At 41.6% G+C, this 20,191-nt stretch overlaps 1 protein-coding gene and 1 long non-coding RNA gene across 2 annotated transcripts in view; one reads left to right on the forward strand and one right to left on the reverse strand.

Moving 5' to 3' along the window:
- SPEF2 (sperm flagellar 2) overlaps positions 1-1,050 on the forward strand; it is a 171,758-nt gene extending 170,708 nt beyond the window's left edge. The window contains exon 36 of the mRNA XM_033852786.2: positions 938-1,050. Within this exon, the coding sequence (XP_033708677.2) occupies positions 938-1,027 (90 nt within the window). The 3' untranslated portion in view covers positions 1,028-1,050. The remainder of the gene's footprint in view (positions 1-937) is intronic.
- A 2,010-nt stretch (positions 1,051-3,060) lies between these two features.
- Positions 3,061-16,823, reverse strand: LOC109549037 (uncharacterized). The gene is made up of 4 exons (XR_002175175.3): positions 16,696-16,823; positions 4,507-5,544; positions 4,030-4,161; positions 3,061-3,457 (listed from the first exon to the last, which is right to left on the reverse strand). It is a non-coding gene; the product is annotated as an uncharacterized lncRNA (long non-coding RNA).
- Positions 16,824-20,191: the final 3,368 nt, after the last annotated feature.

Here is a 20,191-nt window from a genome sequence, read left to right on the forward strand (position 1 = left end):
TGCATAGCTCCGTGCTTGGTAGATAGAAAGCACTCAATACATAGTAATTATTATTACTATAATTATTACTGCTGGTCTGCTGGTGGTTGCAGTTCACAGGAAATATTTCTGAGCCGTGCAAAATTGTACATGGATGAACTAAAAAGCTGGCATTTCAACTCCTGAATTCAGTGTCTGCTCTTTGGAGAGGGCCCGCTCAAAGCAGCAGGGACCCGGCACAGCCAAAAATAAATAAATTAATTAATTAAACAAAAATAGAAACCTTTGGAACTCAGCGCTGAAGAAAAGAAACATATTCTTAAAGCACTTGCCTAAAAAAAAAAAATTAGAAACTGCATAAATATAATTCTACATTTTTCACATGTGTTTGTACCCCTTCTACCTTGTGGTAATGTCTTAAATTTATTTTACAAACATCTATGATTTAAAATGTAACATAGCTGGGTATTTTAAGTGGGAAAAAACAGATCATTCAATCTCTAATGTTAAAAAAAAAAAACTGAAATGAGATAGTCCCCCCACCCTCAAAATAATCTGCTGTTCTAAAATTCTACAAATCTGTAGACATGATTAACTTGGCATTAGACTTTTCCTTTAATAGAAGGTGGATACTGTTTGTTACTGATTGATAGGGAAATAATGTTTTGCCTTTCCCATTATTGACAAACTCTGCCTTTACAAATGTTATTTAATCTGATATGACACCTCTGTTATTAGATATTATTAGATGAGGAAATGGAATCTCCAAGATCTTTGCTGTCTTTCCAAGGGCACAACTAGTAAGTTGCAAGGCAGGATTCAAGCTAAATAGAGAACAATTTTCTCAAAGGAAAAAATAAAAACAACTTACTGTTTAATCACTGCCACATATTAGGTGATCATTCATTCTAACTCATTTACTAATATTTGTGACTTCTCTTTGAATCTCTTCTCTTAGGATGTTAAAATAATTCTCCAAAGGAGTGAGCATGTACAAGGAAGTGATGAAGAGAGGTCTCCTTCCAGACTCACAGAGGAAAAGAAATGAAGACAAGAGAGCGGCAATGAATCTTCCAGACATCAAGTGTAAACGTGGTGTTTGTTGTATACATTATCATCATAAGTGTAGAAATGACCCCTACCAGGCTATGAGGGGCACGGAAAAGGGAGTCTTCCTCAACTTGGAGAATATTCTGTAATAAACTTTAAATTTCCAAGCAAAAATCCGAAGTAAGAAGGAGTGCATTTTGAAGTGATTCCGAAAACAAAAGGCACCAGAACAATATGTTCAAATATAAACATACACATTAAGTCATGAACAGTCCCTGTGAGAAGTATCTACATTAGGCAGATACAGTGAAAATTCCCCCAAAGCTCCACGTCAGGGCAGCATGGCTGCATACAGTTTGTCGTTCTCGCTCCATAAGATTCCAAGGTGTATCTCACTAGCTTAGGAGAAGGCTGCGTTACCAGCTGCTGGTATAGTCACGATCCTATTATCTATTCATAATTCTTTATTAATAGAATATGTTTCTTGTATAGATAGAGGTACAATTATAGCACTTGTATAAATTAGTGACTCAAATTCAGTGATACTTACCTGAAGAAAGTGATTTTGTTTTTGTTGTTTTCGTTGCATTTTTAAGTGAGCACTGATGTATTTTCAGTGGCTGGGCCTCTGTGAAACCCCCTCTGGGTCTCCTCACTGGCTGCTCCTTCTGTGGATTTTTGCTGGACCCTCCTCTTCTACTCAGCCTCTAAGAGTTGGAGGGCCCCAGCACTCAGCCTTCTCTGTCCACAGTCAATTCCTGGAGGAGTCGTCCATTTCCGTTACTTTATTGGGCCAAAGTGAAGTTTCTATTCCCATCTTCCCCCAAAATCCAAACTTCTCTCTTACTGTCCACTTGATTACCACAGGAATGGCTTATCATCATCACAAACTCAACATACCCAAGCCAAAGAGAGGGAGCCTTCACGTCACCCCGCTGCTCCAACCCTCTAGTGGAGTCCCATCTCATGTAGAGTCTGGTCCAAGTCCTTACCTTGAGTTTACCCCTCGCTGCCTGTCTGATCTCATTTCCCGATATTTTCCCCGAGCCCGCTCTGCTTAAGCAACAATTGTACCTTGTTGACCCTGGAACACAACAGACACATGCCTGCCTCAGGGCCTTTGCACTTGCTTTTCTCTCTGCCTGGTCCCAAATATCTGCACGGCTTGCCCCCTGACTTCCTTCAGGCCTCTGTTCAAATGACACTTTGTCAGCAAGGCCTTCCCTCAACACATAATGCAACATAGAAATAACCCACCATCCCCATACCTCTCATGCCCACTTTAATTTTTTTTTCCATTGCACTTATCAACATCCGACAAATGCATGTTCACTCTTTTGTTTGTCTGTCACTCCACTAGGTTGTAAGTTCCATGAAGTAAGGGATTTTGTGTATTTTCCTTATTGCTATACTCCTGAACCTAAGACTAAAAAATCATAGCCAGCTTTAAGTTGCATTATAATACATTTGTGCAAAACGTGTAGAGGTATCACATTTGGATTGATCACTGAAAAAATGAGCCCTCCGAAGACAATTTCAACTGTCAGTGAGAATGATATTCTCTTTTTTTTTTTTTTTTTTTTTTTGCGGTACGCTGGCCTCTCACTGTTGTGGCCTCTCCCGCTGCGGAGTACAGGCTCCGGACGCGCAGGCTCAGCAACCATGGCTCACGGTCCCAGCCACTCCGCGGCACGTGGGATCCTCCCGGACTGGGGCACGAACCCGTGTCCCCTGCATCGGCAGGCAGACTCTCAACCACTGCGCCACCAGGGAAGCCCTATATTCTATTTCTTGAGAGTGACACATTGCCTAAATCTGCTTCTTGTGGGTTCCATTCCCAGAACCCTTGTCCTCAAGATGATGGAGGATGGTGATGCAGAAGCTTAGGAGGTGAAGAAGAAACCCAGCCAGAGATTTCACAGTTTCAGCTAGCTGATTCACTTGTAGTTCTAGTTATTCTAGAGAAGGGAGCTGAGGAACATCTGAAAATAGGATTCAAATAAATAAGACATCATGATAAGGACACAGGCAGCCAACCAACCGACATTTTATTAAGGATTGAAGACGACAAGGCAACATTACATTGCACTAGAAAAAAATTAAAAGCGGACACAATGGCTCTGTAATGATGCCTTATATTTCCTTGTAATTGCTTGCTGTAATAATGTTCTTGCACAGTGTAGTTAACGAAGGAAATTGCAGAATTTCCCTCCTGAGGCCCATTATCTCATCTGAACTATAGGAGAGCAACCCACACAAAGGTCTCCCTGGTGGGTATTTGCCACGATGTCAGTCTCCAGTCATCAGCAGGATGGAGCAGACCTGGTGGTGGAACATGACCTAGAGATGTAAATGGAGCTCTCGCACTGCAGGTTCTGGAGCGGGCAAGGGTGGAACTTCACACTGAAAGCAGAGACTGCATGGGATTCTGCCAGAAGAAGAAAGAACGTACTGTAAGCTCCTCTCCCCAAAAACCTTCCAAGTCTTATAATTCTAGTGAACGCCCAACCACCTTCAGGTCATTCTGAGGCTGCTTTTGCCCTGCACATCACCATGTCCTCCGGCTACAGTTTTTGTGAGATGGATCTGAAGTCTCTGATCTCGGACTCTGGATACACCATCAAGATACCTCTCTTAATGCAGACCGGGATGTCAAAGCCATTGTGTGTGGGCACACACACACACACACACACACACACATACACATGGACCCACACCTGCGGATTTTGAGGAGTCTGAGGTAACCAAAAGAAACTGATGACTTATATTAAACTTACAAATAACTAAAGCTTCTAAGCCTTTGTTTCATGTGCTTTAGTTCAACCACATTTCCACCTGTCTTAACAGAGGCCACTTTTTAAAAATATTAAAGTACAGGTATTTACATATAACCCTATTAAATTCATCTTTCAAATATGTTTTTGTATTCTATTGTCATGGTGTTAAAAGAAAATTTATAACCCAATTCTACCATCTAGTACATGTGTATTGTCTACTTACATAGTGGCATAGCTGTCCTGGTCTCAGAGCCCTGGGACAGGAAGGCTCTCACTCCCTCCTGGGAAACTCCTGGAGTCTCGAACTGTCTGCCATCTCCTGTGGCGGCATCTATGCTCCCCTGCAAGTCCTCATCTAATTTAAAACAAAAGAGTTAATCTGATTTTAAATCTCCCAGAGGAGGCTATCCCTTTCAGGACTCTGTACATTCAACCCAGATACCAATCTCGAAAAGCCAACCTTCAAGAGGCCATCATGTCACATGATTAACAGCTGAGCCAACCTTTCTACCAGGCAATGGTCTGATGTACATCATTGCACTTTTGGTGTGTGTTAGATTATAAGATTCGGGGATCACCCAGAACTCATTTTAAAGCTGTCAAAAAATAATATAGTATTTCCTATGAAAAGAAAGGGAAGCTGATGCTATTTTCTTCTAAAATAAATATATCACCAGTGATGTCTCAATGAAGGGATTACCTGGGTAAAGATGGTCAAGGAAACAAAATGTCCGTTAACGCAACAGGCAAAGGGTTAGGGTTCCGGCATGCCTAAGATGAATGAGAGAGCAGTGAAGCTGGGGACGTTCACTACTTTACAGTGAATTTTTCTTCTCTTTCTTCCCATGAATAGGTCTCCTCCTCCTTGCCTGGCTGTCAATGTCCACTTATTTCAAAGATCCATTTCTTCCTCTTTAACAAAGACATATTTTAGACTAATTCATGAGAAAAACCCAAAAGGGGGCCACTGTTTCTTCTAAATCATAGGTCAAGGAGGTATCACCATGGGCTGCTTGAAATAGCTACTTCCAGAATCATTTGCTGCCAACATACCATCGGCCTCAGTGGACGTTCACGTCATCCATGTCCACCTTCTCTCCACCCTCATCCAACCCACACACCAAATTGTCACCCTCTTCAACATCTCCCACTATGTGCACCATCTCCCCTCTTTTCGGCACTAAATATGACTATGTTCTCCAGCTCTCGCTTCTATGAGATGAATCTGAATCTTATCCTGGTTGCTCTCCTCTGGACAGCAATGTGACATTTTACAGGGTTATTCATGATATCTTCACGCTATCCTTGGGAACAAGGTAAACAAATATGGACTGAATGACAAGTGAATTTGTAACCAGCAGAGTGAGGTTCTCAAGCACAGAAGATTCATGACATGAGTTATTTATTTTCCCTCTCCCTTAATGGGCTGTTAGCTATAGGAAATACTGACTATGTCTCTCTTACTTCTGTGATTTACAAAACTTCAACAAAGAAATTCAAAGAGAGAGATAGAATTCATGTGAATTATAATTGTGGTTGGTACAATGTTGGAAGAAATTTGAATTAAATTATGTTTAATAAGAAAAAGAGGGCTTCCCTGGTGGCGCAGTGGTTGAGAGTCCGCCTGTCAATGCAGGGGACATGGGTTCGTATCCCGGTCCAGGAAGATCCCACATGCTGCGGAGCAGCTGGACCCATGAGCCATGGCCGCTGAGCTTGCGCGTCCGGAGCCTGTGCTCTGCAACGGGAGAGGCCACAACAGTGAGAGGCCCGTGTGCCACAAAAAAAAAAAAAGAAAAAAAAAGAAAAAGAGGACTCAATAACAAGGTTAGGATATTAACAATAGGTAATAATAGGTAATAATAGCTAATATTATTGAAGGTCTACTATGAGTCAGGCACTGTGCTGAGTGCTGAGGCATTATCTCATTTAGTCTCATAACTCTGTGAAGTAAGTACTCTTAAGATGGCCATTTACACATAATGAAAATGACAAGTAGAGAGATTATGCAACTTGCCCAAAGTCACACAGCTGGTAAATTATAGACATAGACTAGGAACCCAACATGAACACCCAAAGCCATCCTCTTACCTAGTTTGCTCAACTTGAAGTACAAATAACCAATTGCATAAGCCCAGGATGGAAGAAGTATGACTTAGCGATGTTTAAAAATAAAAACAGAAGGGTTTTGGTCAAAGTGAATTGAATCTAATTTGCTGTGTGTTGTGTCCCCTGAAGAGTCCAGTGTCCTCAGAGCAACATTTGTAGGAAGGGAGATGCTGATTTTCCTCTGATCGGTGCTGGTTAGACCTCACTGGCAATTCTGTGTGCAGTTCCTGGCCACACACTTGAATATATGCACAGTTTATGTATGCAGAGGAACTGATATATATATATATATATATATATATATATATATATATATATATATATATATATATATATATATTCAGAAGGGAGGAAACTCAAAACCCCATAGTCTTAGCCTTAAGTAGAGAAACTTCCAATGTAAGGGGCAAAGGAACCATCTCCAACTATTTGAAAAGCTGTCCAGATGAAGTAGCTTCTCTGTGGTCCCCAGGGATGAACCAACTCTAGTGGTGCATGTTGCAGCGTGGCAGATTCCAGCTGACCATGAGAAGCGACAAGCTCCCTGTTGCCAGGATTATTCTGACAGATGCAGGGTACCATGCGGTACCATGAAGGGAACCTAGGACTTTACCCTTTTGTCCTCCTCCGACTGTAGTTTTACCTCTACTGAGTCAGCTCCTCAGCTCTGCAACCCCAACTTCGATCTCTCCAAAGAGCCCTTTCAGTGCCCTCTTCATCGTGTGTGCATTTCTCCTTTCTTTAAAGCTCTTTGAGCAGGCTCATCCCACTGTGTGAGCACCCCCTATTTCCTTGCATTAGAATTCCTACCCATGGCGTCCATTACCACACTCCAGCCACTTAGCTGTGCAGGCCAGCCTGGGGCTGTCTAAGGGAGGATTAAATAGGAATAGAGGAGATACAGACAGTGGACGAACCATTTGGCTGGATGACTATATGGCCCAGCCCACCTCTGAAGTTCTCCTGGGAGAGCTTCTCCTCCCAACCTCCCATGCTATACTAATGGCAGCACCTGTGGTTCTCCTGGACTCCTATTCTCAGAAATGGGGCTGTATCCTTGTCTCTACATCCTTTTCCCGCCTTCACACCCTATCTTACTGATCACTTCTTACAAATATCTCTCACATCTTTCCTTTCCTTTCAGCGCCCACTCACCACCCTATTTCAAAATCCCTCAAAATCCTTCTTCTAGACTCTTGCAATGGTCCTCATTTGACCCCCCTACTTTCTGTATCTTCTCCCAAAGCCTCCATCGTTCTACCCCAATCCAGCCTCTACACTGTTCACAAAATAATCTTTCTGAATCTTTACTTAAGCACGTCACATTTTTGTTTAAAAACCTTCCCTCTGCTTCCTTGTTATCAAATAGATTCCGCATCTCTTAGGATGTTATTTAGAATCTGATTCTCTCTTTCTATGCCTATCATCTTTTTCACACTCAACTTGATACAACTTCCCTCAGCATGGTTTCTGGTACTTACTAGATACTCAATAAATACGAAATGGATTAATGAGTGAAGAGGAATGTCTCCTTTTTACAGAAATTCTAGCAGGTGTAGAGTACCTTTTTACAGTAAAGATGTTCCTACAACCTTATATGTCCCTTATTCTAGATCTGTGGAGAGAACCGATTTAATCTTTTCAATATTATTTGTGTGTGTGTGTGTGTGTGTGTGTGTGTGTCTGTGTCTGTGTAAGGAGGGTCACTTTCCTCCTCCCCAGATGGCCCCCTGCAGCTCTGGAGGAGGGAGGCTGAGTGACATCAGGGAACATCTGCTAGAGGCTGAATGACTCACGAAGCTAATGAGAACTAAGAATCCTATTATAATCACCTCCTTTTAGCACTGCGAGCCTAGTCTAACTCTGAACAGGTCAGTGCAGCAACCCCTGCCGTCTGGGCTCCCTCAGGCTCCTCCCTTGCTCCTACCTTTTTTTTCTCTAAATAAAAGGTTCCCTAACTCTGCTTCCAACACCTTTTGCAACTTATTCTGTCTCCTGTTGTACTTAGCTGGCACGTTTGACTTAGTAAGAAATTTACGTTGCCTGTTGGATAGCTCCTTCCACCTCCAAAGTTTTCTCTGCCATGTTCTCTGATACAGACTTAGAGCATCCTCTGTTACTCAAGGCATCATCAAAGATTCTGTTGAGGCAGGGCTAAACAAATCTACCAGCACATTCACTGTCAGATTCTTAGCAGAAGGACAGAGGGAAATGTTGTTTTCAAGCGTGTGTCAAAACAAATCTGGAAAGAGATGCCACTAGCGTCTTGTGGCCACAGTTCAAAGCCCCACAAGGGCCTCACAGGGCTCAAAGCAGCACTCCGAGCACTTGAGCTCCAAACAAACACTGTTGTGTCTTTGCTCACTTCACGGCTAACCGCAGGGAGACAGCGACACTGAGCGCTGTCTGAAGCAGCCTCACCTTGTTATGCGCCCCACAAACCAGGCTGAAACCACAACATCCTTGTGTTCTGCATAGGGCAGACTGCGCCATGGACTCCCAAGGGCGAGGGCTGAGCCTTCTCCCACCAATGTCACCGCCTTTCGAGCCCCTTTCACGGTAAAGCTCCTATAAATCAAGGAGAGCCTTTGCCACCATGCGCCTTGCAAAAGTGTCCGCAGGAAGAGTGTCCTGGATGGAAGACATCTCTTAGCTTCTCATGCTCCAGGAGAACTTTACAACTTCTTTCTGAATGGAGTAACTCTAAAAATATGCTGCTTTTATTTCTTTCAGAGTACAACTTCCTCCAAGCTGATAACCATGTTTCTAAATATTGCATTTTCCTAGGGGAGGCGGGAGAGATAGCAAGCTGGTAGTAATAAATACTTCTTGGGTATTTGACAAGTGCCAGCCACTCTTCTAAGCACTTTCTAAGAATTAACTCATTGAATTCTCATCTATAGGCAACCTTAGAATGTAGGTATATACTTATCCTCATCATAAAGCAGAGGAAGCTAAGGCGTGAAGGGGTAAGGAGCTCACCTAACTTGCACAGCTAGTAAGAGATTAGGATTCCTACCTGTGGGGGAAGCAATCTGTTTCCAGGATCTTTGCCCTTGACCCTTGGACCACGCTGCTTCTCTGTCATGTGGGCGTCAGGTAGAGGCATCCCAAGGTATAACCACGTGTGTAAAATTCCCAATAGTTCCCTCAGCTAAGGATTCAGCCCTCTGCCCTTTGAGCAATGCCTCCCTACCGATAGAAATTTGCCACCAGGGGCCTTGCCTTATGCAATCTGGTGCCACTGACTTACATACCTGACTTTTCTGTGGTATGTCAGGTATTTTTTGTGGTATGTCTGTGTTCTCAATTTCTCTGTCCTTCGTCTCCCTCCCTTCAGATTCCATATGTCTGATCACGGTATCTCTCTCTCTGACCTTCAACCAGACCGCATGTGACCTAGCCCCCCAGTTCAGCAGGAAGGGTCTAAACCCTCTGTCCTGACAAAAACACTTGAGGGCAGAGGGACAGATGAGGCCTCAGAACACACCTCCCAAGCTAAGCCCTCGCCTGCAGAGGAGCCGCGCTAGAAGGACTTGGCAGGTGTTTAAAAAATACATAGCAGGTCGGGATATCTTTGTAATGGCTTCTTAGTCTATCTTTAATTTTCCCACTTTTCAAAGACAGCACAGGATAGACTTCCCTTCTCTTTATTCTACTATCAGAGAACAGAGCACAGGTACTATGATAAACAGCAATTAGCACTCATCGTCAGTGCTGGAGAGGCCGCAGGGCATGTCGAGGACTGTCACACAGTAATCGGCTGCGACCCAATATGACCTGGCAGGGCCGTGGGAAGCCAGAGATTCTGATCCTCATGCAGAATCTCTTCAATTGTAAATATTGACAGTTAGTTCAAATAGTTTAAAACGTTGTGTGGGTCAACTCTGTGTGAGCCAGACGATTACGTTCGTGGGCCTTGCGTGTGGCCCACGGTCTATCAGTTTTCCACGGCTGGGTTTCCCAGAGGGGCTCACTCCAAGCAAGTCAGAGGGCTGGTCGGTGTAGCAAGGGCAGAGGCTGCTGCCAAGCCCCACGTTTCACAGCTTCAAATGCACCCTGAGCCACGGCCACCACTAGCTCATACGGCACCAGGCACCGGCTGGGAGACACCCCTTCCTGCAGCCTGATAGGGCACCATGGCAGGCCACGGCAGATCTAGTTCAGGGCTAACAGAGCTCACCCTCACTCTCCTCTCAGCTGGTCGCATTTTCACAGTATACAAACTGCCCAGCCGTGCACAGCAGCCTTGAGGTGGTCCCATCCAGCACAACTGGACGCTCCAACCACGTGGACGAAAAGAAACAATAATCTGAAGAAGGAAGGCAGTCAGTGGCCACGGTTCTCCAGCTATCCTTCTGCAAATCCTGGGCTGCCAGGCATTCGACCTCCCGGGAGACTAGGAGTGCACGGCTAGACCAAGATCAGAGGTACCACCCTCTCTGCAGCCCGTCTTCTTGTTGCCTGCATCTCCCATCTATGCTAGACACGGAAGGGTAGAAGAGAGCTATGCGTGAGACAGACAAGGCTGAGCTTTGAAGAAACCTGGAGGTGGTGAACTAGGGCAGATCCAAGAAGGAGCATACAAAGCCGCCCACCATCTGCCCAGGCATTTGCCCGCACATTCCCTGGATTTGGGATTGCTTAGCCATGCACCTCTTACCGAACTCTCAATTTCACCTGCAAGACTAAATTGAGATGGAAGAGCCAGCACGGCTTCCTGTCACCACCCCTCCCCCTATGTCTAGGAACAGGCAAGACCACGGAGGTAGTGATTATTAACAACGCACGTATCAATTGTGACCACACTGTTGTTCCGGAAACCACAGCTGGTGGATCGCTTGCCAAATTGGCTGCAGACTCACTTCGTAAGGCGCCCCCTTCTTTTTGCAGAAATTCCCAGAGACAGAAGAGCATTGTCAGGAGATGTTTTCTCCATGCCTATCCCATCACCCTGTCCCCTTTCATTGCCACCATCACACCACCTTCACTCTTTGGGGAAATAAAATAATATTTTATGAAAATAAAATGTATCTTTTGAAAAGCTTGTTACTGATTCTAGGGGCTCTGTGGGCGAAGGCACTCCCGCTGTGCTCCTCCCATTCTCTGGTTCCCCACCTCCATCCCAGCACTCCCTCCCACCCACCGACACCAAACATCCCCACCATGAAACCCGTGACTGAACAGCTGGCTGGCCCCCTGCCCCAGGAAGCTCTGCAATAATTGAGTAGGTGACATCTGTTTGGCCACGGAACCCTCTTATTTAGGTCCCAGAGCCCAGAAAGGTCCAGGCAATAAACCATTATTTCTCATGAACCTAGAGTTTCTGCTGGGGGTGTAGCAGGAACCCTAACATAAACTTGGGGTTTACGAGACTCAGAAGCCCATTGGCAGAAGATAAAATCCTGAGACAAAATGTACCTTGAGCATAGAAGGAGCTAGAGCAGGTAGATTCAATAACAATGAAATGGCTGTGAACTCAAGACAGAGGGTGATGTAAGTAAATGCTACAAGGGCTGTTTCACAAGAACCCTGGGACACGGTGTCTCTAAAAGAGAATGACACCAAAAGAGGGCTAAGTTGTTTGCTCCTCTCCAGCAGAAAACCCTGCAGCCTCGATCCCTTCCACTCCCCACATACGCTGAGGCTCCGGTGTCCCAGATGCAGCTGGAGACAGATGCCCACTAGGGGAAAGAAGATACTCTGTAGAAAAGGAAAAAAAATCCCTGACAGGAGGGGTGATGCTCAGAGGAAGGGGCCAAAGTCAGGGAAAAGAAAGAAATGGCGGATTTTTGGTGGCCCACCTCATTGGTTTGCGAGCACATGTAAAAACTACCTCTAGCCTCCCAAAGATTCCCCAGAATACTTGGGCAACCTTTTTCAGGAGGCTGGTGGTCCTGAGAGAGTAGGTGGGTTCAAGCACCAGGGAAGTTTGAATTATTGTTCTTATCAAACTATTTAGACTTGTAAGGTGGCAACATCTGGAGAAACTAGATCTAAAATATTCATGTACTTTAACCTTCAGAGCCTGTATAAAACTTCCGTATGTTTTCAATTTAGCCTGTATGAAACGTTTCCTAAGAATATGTTGTACTATACACAATGGATCACTGAGGGAGAAGGGGATTCTTGTCCTAGGAAGATTTCCAGGAAGCGAGAGGGTGGTGAGGATGCTCCCTTTCTATCCTCCAGAGGTAGAGCTGCCTCTCTTACTCCTTGAAAATTGCCCCCGTCTTGGTGTCAGCAGATCCAGTGTGGACTCTGAAACTGAGATGTTCCAGACTGGCTTGCCAGCTCTCTGACTTACAAGAAACCCAAGAACTCTTGTATTTCAAGAAGTTGAATCAGTCGTAACATTTTAAATGCAATTTTCTGGTGCTGGGAAATCGTATAGTATTGCAAAAAGGAACAGGGGGATGATAATCACAGTTCAAACTATGGGTATGTTACAGAAAATGTTCAAAGGTGCCCCATGACACTGACTCACTCTGTCTGCTCAGTCAAAGCTTCCCTTGTCATATTAAACCCCCATTGACATCATTACATTTTCATATCTTCAAAAAGGAAGTTGTGTGGCTTGGAAAGTTTTCCTTTTCCACCATGTTGCTTAACCCAGAGTACACCAACATGACAAAGTCAGGAGACGTGTGTGAGGAGAACACGTGGAACCACTGGGCTGCCATCTCCCTGGAGATTTGCGGGTGGAAAGTAATCTCTATATTTGCAAGAAGTTGCTCTTAAATTTTTTTTAATAGATAATGCATGCTCATGGAAAAGTTCAAAGCTTATAAGAATATATGGTCAAAAGCCAGTTCCCATCTCCGTTCTCTCTGTCAGTCCCACAATGCTCCACCCAAGAGTCAACTACCTGTACTAATTTCTTAATTATCCTTCCGGAGAAGATATTTGATCGATACAATCCTTCTCAGTTTAACACAGATTGCAAGTGATTTCAAACAGTGATTTTCAAATGGTAATGCATGTATGAATCACCCAGGGATCTTATTAAAATGAAGATTCTGATTGAGTCAATCTTGAGTAGGGCTAAGATTCCACACTTCTAACAGGCTCCGAGGTGATGCCCAGGCTGCTGGTCCCTGGATCACACATTGAATAGCAAGTATTTAGAACACTGTATTGACTCTAATACATCCTGGTAGTAACGTGAATTAGTACTTCCTTTTTGGAAAGTGATCTGACAACATTTATTAAAATTAAAAAGATTTGAAGTCATCAACCCAGCAATTCCATTCTGAGGCTCTAGCCCAGAGGGAACAAACTACACATAACGTTTCAAGCTAAAACAGGAGACTTTGATGTACTTAGAACATGGTCTTCCTCTCTTAATTGCTTTAAAATGGCTTTGGTATGAATGTTCAAGAAGCTTTTCTTAGCTCCTTGGTGCTTACATGGTACCTCCCAGTTTGGCTGCTTTCAGCAGAAAAAGAAAAAGAGTGAAGTTTGATATCTCAATAATGACCAGAGAGGACATGATTTGAGATTCCCAAAATCAGTTGCTCCTAAGAGTGGCCTCCGTAACTGATTAAATCCCCTTGAAGTCTTCATTGAGCAGTACCATCCATTTCTCTTCATATAGCACAGAAGTTGTCACCTATCCGTAAGAGTGCTCTTTTCAAAGCTTGTTCTCCCCCAAAGAAATAAACACCAAATTAGCAGTATCTATCCCACATCACGGTGCAGAATGTGGGGCAGATTACCAAAGTATGTGAGGTGCACCTAATTTCAAGTCTTTTTATCCTCAGAGTTAAGAAACATTATTTTTTCCTCCCCACCACTTACCCACATCTGACTGCAATCAGACAGACACCTAAAATACACATACGGCAGATCAGCTAGAAAAAAATATGGCCACACTTGCATTTTGTTTTGAAGATTTTCAGATAATATCAAAGATTGCCTCCAAGCCACTGTTCTGGTTTTATAATCCAGGGCAATGTTTTAACCATTTCAGAAATGGAACTAGGTTTCTAGTTCTTTCTCCTTCCAAAATGCAGAGCAGATTTTAATTTGACTTCAATGGCAAAATTATTAGACGTAAACAAACATGTAATCTAATACGTTCAGTTATTATCACCTAAAATGTTTATTTTTATGGCGAATTCACAAGAACTAAGACATCTAGACATCCAGACATCCAAAACATCTGTTATCTGCTTCCTTCTTTTTCTGAGAAGTTTCCTTCATAAAGGAAATTTCTAGTCAAAGATTAGGACAAAGATAGCCTTCCTTGTCTCATTTTTCTTGTCACCTGCATTAACTTTTCTCACAATAGTGTTGATGGGCAGCATACTGTTTACTCGTGGTTTGTTAAGGTGAGTCTGTAAAAGTTGATGTTCTGAGGGCTTCAGACACTTACCAGATGTAAACATTTAGTCTTCCTTGGCAAATAACTTTGTGTCCCTCCCTCCATCTGTGGGAAACATCAAGTACAAAAAGAGTCCCCAAGCCTGTCTGAATAAGATAATGAGAGCCATCACCAAGGCGATTGGAAGAACCATAGCCGCTGATCCATCATAACTTTCCCTTCCAGCCAAATATTACACTGCCCCTGTGCAGTAAGTATCCAGGATACCCCACCCCCGACAAAGTATTAGCCTCGATAGGTTAAGAAGGCACCAGGGAGATAAAGTCCCACTCTGACTTTTCCCCAGCACCTTAAGAATATTAAAGTCAATTGGGAATTCAGAGTTCTACACCTGTTGCTTGTTCCTGGAAATGCAGCCAAAGAGTACTGCAGGGGAATCTAGGGTGATCCATGGATCGGGAGGGACAACCCATGATAAGATATAAGATTTAGCACATACAAGTCATGTGTTTTACAGCTTTAGTGCCCCCTGTCTTATAACTTCATAGCATGGTACATAGTAATTTGTATGATTTACTAGGGCTTCCTTTCTGAATTAAGGACAAGAATAAGCAATATGACATTCTCCAAGCAGTACAATTCTATTGTTTATAAATATTAAGGACAAACAGTTACAGGAACTAGGGTGACAAAAGTGCTTCTTGTTCAAACGACAGTTTTCATAAATTAACTTTTTTCCCACAAGTTAACATCTCTGAAATTGGAATGAGGCTTAAAATTAATGTCATCTAGATTTGATGCATTGCAATAAGTAATTCACATACAAATGTTTTTGGTTCTAAAGCAATCATAAGTACTTGTAAAATAAGTTGTTCTCTTAATTATACCATCTCAGGTTTTTGGTTTGTTTGTTTTAAATGTATTGACCTAGGAAGTATTTTATTTATTGATACTACCTAATTAAACATCCTTCTAGCTTACCTAATTGACCAACATTCTGAAGTATCTGGTGCCACACTAAAAATATTTTCCTTTAAAGGTAATTTTTACTGTTACCATTGTTGTCTATCTGTTTCCTTCTTGGCTTGAAGCCTGACTGGCTGGGCCATTCTACCCAATTCCATTGAATGGATTGCAACTCATACTGCATCACTTTGGAAGAAGAGCTATGTAACCCTAACTTTATTCCTCTTTGTTTTCAAATGTTACATAGATTTTTATTGTGAGAGCAGAGCTACTTCTTACACAAGTAGCATTGCGCTTAGCAGGACACTGACCTGACCTACTTTGATGGGAATGGGTTGTACGATTGCAAATCACTTACAAACACTGGCTGACCTCTTTCCAATTCTATAAGGTTTCTCTGAAACACTTACTGAGAGGGCACATGAATTAAAATCATTATGAAATTGTCTCTTCAATTAGACAGAAGCAAAATGACAGAAAATTCTACTATAAAAGTCTATTCTACTCTGCTATTCAGAGGGCGACATCTTTTCTGTATTCCTCTTTTTTCTCCTTGTGTGTTCTTAATGATTCATTAAGAATTATCCTTAAGAACCAAATTGCTCCTTTAGTCAACTCTTACCTCCTCTTAAGTGACCAGTTTAATTCATCTTACTAGAATGATGACTCATAGCTGAATGAATTTATTTAATCCCAGAACTAAAAAGCTGTTTGCAGGACTTGAACAAATTATCTGGTAGAGTTGTTTGTTTTTCGTTTTCATTTTTGTTTTTTAGTATCATGTAAGACACTGCCCAAATATCACTTTTTTGATCCTGAACACTGCTGCACGTAAGATGTTCTCTATTTAGGACACATGGAAATACAACTCAAAATGGTACAAGATTAAGCTTTTGGAGGGTCTAGTGTTTGTAAGTTCTAGAATTACCCAGATAAATCATCCATCCATCCATTTTTATTATATAATTACCAAAGTGCTAATTACATGTATTTTGGGTGTTCCCTTATTGGGGAAAATGTTTCTAACACCTATAAACCACAAGCAGAGTGTCAGATTAAACAAACTCTTTGTTCCCGCAGTTTGTTCAAGAACAATTTGTATCCGTAAGCAAAACTTGATATCAACATGGTTCTGGCCCAAAGTGCTGACTTAGAACAGATGCTGGTTAACAGCTCAAAAGGTAAAGGGTCTACAGATATAAAGGGTTTAGGATTAACTGGACTTCAAAAACGAAGCAGAAGAGAAATGTGGGGAATCCTTTTCATTTCAATTCAAAATTGGCTCAAGATTTTTATTGTTCTTCTTGCCTAGAAAACAAGACCAAACCCTACACATCTGAACTCAGTCTCATAGCATACTACTACTTCAAAGTGGCTCAACCTAAATCAACTTCTGGTACATCACAAAAATAAAAGCTGATATGTCAAGACAGAGCTGTTTTCTAAACTACATAAACAGGAAAACCTAATCTCTCTGAAGTTTCCTACCTGAGCACGTTTTGTTGTTGTTCAGCAAACCTGTTGGTAAATCAAGATGCTGCCTGCAATGGTTGAGATATTGCTTCTTTGACGCAGTCATTTGCAGAGTAACTCATAGTAATCATAGCAAGGTAACAAGATGGGAATAGTTGTAGCCAATCAGACCTGAGCCAATTGTGTTATCTGCAAAAAAAGAGGGAAGGGACTGAAGAGGAAGAAAGAGGAGCAAAAACATGTTTAAGACTGTGTCTTGCTTTCATTAATTGAAATATGAATGATAGGGCATATTGAAACAGGTTGATTAACAATTTTCTTTTTAAACTCAAAGCCAATCCATTTACTTTCATATTTAAAATTTTTATATAAAAAGCTACCTTGTCCCTGGAAAAACTGAAAAATTGTTATTTTCTACTTGTTTCATTGAAATAATATCAACTTATGCATTTGCCCTCATGGAAGGTGCAGGGGTATTTTTTTCAGATTATAGCAAATACGGTAGGACTCTCAAGAGTCAGTGCTGATGGGCATTTGCTGGCATCCCAAATCCCATTCTGTGATCTTAAACTGAGCAGGAGCAGAAGGATTTGGAGAGACATTGGAAAACCATTCAGAGAGCTAACGGGCTGGGAGATGACAAGGCAATAAAAACATAAATAATTTGAGGTGTGCACATAATTTAGTTATGCTCTTTGTATATGTGAAGGCTCCTCTGAAAATCAATCAGTAGCAACTCTTGATGTTTACTGACCTCAACAAAAGAAAATGAGCCTAAACTCTGCATGAAGGAATTAGCTTAACTCTTTTTATTCAGTGAACTTTTCATGAGGAATTAATCTATCACTAGAAGACCTCTAATGAAGTTCCATATGGTTACGATTCTGTGACTCCTACTTCACAAAAAAACCTACAAATATTCACCCATGCATTCATTTTCTCAATACCTATTGAGTACCAATTATGCACCAGGTACTATGATAGTGCTATGGAAATGGACAAGGCATCAAGCTTTTTTTCAGAAACTCCCCACTTAGTGAAGGACACTGACCAATAAACAGACCATTACTCCCCATTACCATGAGCACTTAGGAGGCAATGGGAATGCAGCAGAGGGACAACTGAAGTGTGTAAGTGTTCAATATAAGAGGACCATCTAGCATCGGAGTCAAAGTAGCTTATGGAGTCTGTTTCTCTGAGATGGAATTCAGATTTCTCTTACTGGGATGCTTTTGAGAGAGTCTTTCTAGGTCCAGACTAACTTTTAGAGTTTGGCTCATTCCAAGGTATAAACATTATCTCTAAATTGTGTTCTTTAGGACAGATTAGTATAGCACTTAAGAGGATGGGTTTGGAATCATACAGATCTGCATTCTCCTTAAAATAGCAGCGTGGTCCTGGGAAGTTATTTAACATCTCAAAGTCTCAGTCCCCTACTAAATAAGGTTGTAATAATTAAATGAGATAAAACAAGGTGCTCAGCATGTATTAGCAATGATGGTGGTGATGACGATGACGATGATGTAGGATAGTGAGCCCGGTGCATAGGCACGTGCTAATTGGCTCTTTTAGGAACCATTGCTAATTACAAGCCTACTTAGAGTTGCCCTTCCCTTCAGGGAATTGCTTTTTCACTCGTAGCTTTCCTACTATGAGCTGTATTTCTCTCTCCTGCCTGGGGTTCTTTCTACTCACCTTTCAGAACTTTCAGACTTTTCTTTTGATAAAAGTACTCATGATTTCCCACCCTCAGTGATGATCTTAGCGATTCCTAACTCTCTGCTAGCATTAATAATGAATTTTTACTTTGCATCATAGTCAATCCCTTAAACGTTTCATAAACAAACATTTCTTGTAATTGCAAAACATCTACCTAGAAAGTTGAGGGAAAGGAGGAGTGGTACCGGTTTCTTTTTTCAGTGTTAATCAGAGAAAGACTGAAAGTGATGCTTTATGACTAAACTTTTGAAGAAATGAGACTATTCAAGTTGATGACGTCTTTGTCTGGAGTTGGTGGGTAGTGTTAGGTACATACTTCCAACATTCTTTTTTATTATTGTAACTAAATTTTTGATTAAATTTTCCAAGTGATGAAATTTAAAATTTCCAAATAACTATAAATTTAAACATAGTGAAATATACTTTGGGATCCCATTTCTCTATTCATTTGTGAATGTGAAGCACAGTGATGAATTATCATCTTGAGAACCAAAAAGGAGAAAATGTTCTGCACAACAGTGAGCCAAAGTTGATGGGAAAACAAAAGGGGAAAAAACTCTATCTACATTCACAAAAACTGACAATATGACAATTTTTAAAAATCTTTTTTTTTTTTTTTTGCCAAGTGAGGGGCAAATAAAAATTCACATAAGAAGAAAAGATAACATGTAGGGAATACTTGTCTACCATAAAGTGTTGAAATAAATTCAGACTGTAGTGAAGACTGCTTATTCCTACCCTCCTTCTGTCAGCAAGACGACTTTTTAAAATCATTCCAGAGATGGTGCAGTTTTGCTCCTTCTTCCCCAGCTACCCATCTCCTCCAGCCTTGTGGGGCCATGTTAACTTGGAGACAATGCTCAAGGGTTGCATCTGTTGTCAAAGGCAAGTTTGTGTGCCTGACACACTGTGAGGCCAAACAAACCAAAACTAAGAGTTTGGAGCAGAGAAAGGTTTATTGCAGAGTCAAGCAAGGAGAATGGACAGCTTGTGTTCAAAAAATCCAAACTCTCCAATGGTTTTCAGGGTGGTGTTCCATGAATCTCAATCATCAGCCTTCTGGTTTCAACCAGTCTGGGGTCTCAGTATTTAAGTACTATCCTCTACTTGGTTGGGGGCCTTATTTCTTGTAGAAGAACTCAAAGATATATTGTTATGTATATTCCTTGAGGAGGAAATCCAGACTCTGCTTTTTTATTCCGTTTGTTTGGGGGTTTTTGTTGTTGTTGTTTGGTTTGGTTTTAGTTTTGGTGTTTTTTTGACTGCTCCTTCTTTGTTTCTGCATCCCCTCAGTTCCCTAGTTAGAAACTGTTTGAATCTGCCCTTTGAAACTCAGGGAAGGCTCAGAGGTTGTATGAAGCCTATTTCCTACAAAAAGGAAACAAGACAAGGAAAGGATTTGTACCCAAGAGGGCCTCCAGTGTCCTACTTGATTTCAAAAATAATAGAATAAAGAGTAAAATCATTTAAAACTCATAACCTAAATTTTTCTTTTGTTTAATAAAAAAATTAATGTGAATTCAGTTAACAATATCTCGATATAAGACTAAAGGTTTTTCTTGGGGGGGGTGATATAGATTATTTTATTGGAGTTTGGTGTTGTTTCTCATGTACACTCCCAAGGCTTCATCCAATAATTTCCAGTTTATATTTCTTTTAAATGGACTAATAAGCTAATTATACTTGTGAAACTGAGTAAAGAATGTGTTTAGATGTTTATAATTTTTTCCTTACAATCATTAACATTTGTCCTACACCTAATTTGATTGAAATATTTCAATGAATCAACTTT

Source organism: Tursiops truncatus, chromosome 3 (assembly GCF_011762595.2).
Source record: "Tursiops truncatus isolate mTurTru1 chromosome 3, mTurTru1.mat.Y, whole genome shotgun sequence".
Lineage (NCBI taxonomy): Eukaryota > Metazoa > Chordata > Mammalia > Artiodactyla > Delphinidae > Tursiops > Tursiops truncatus.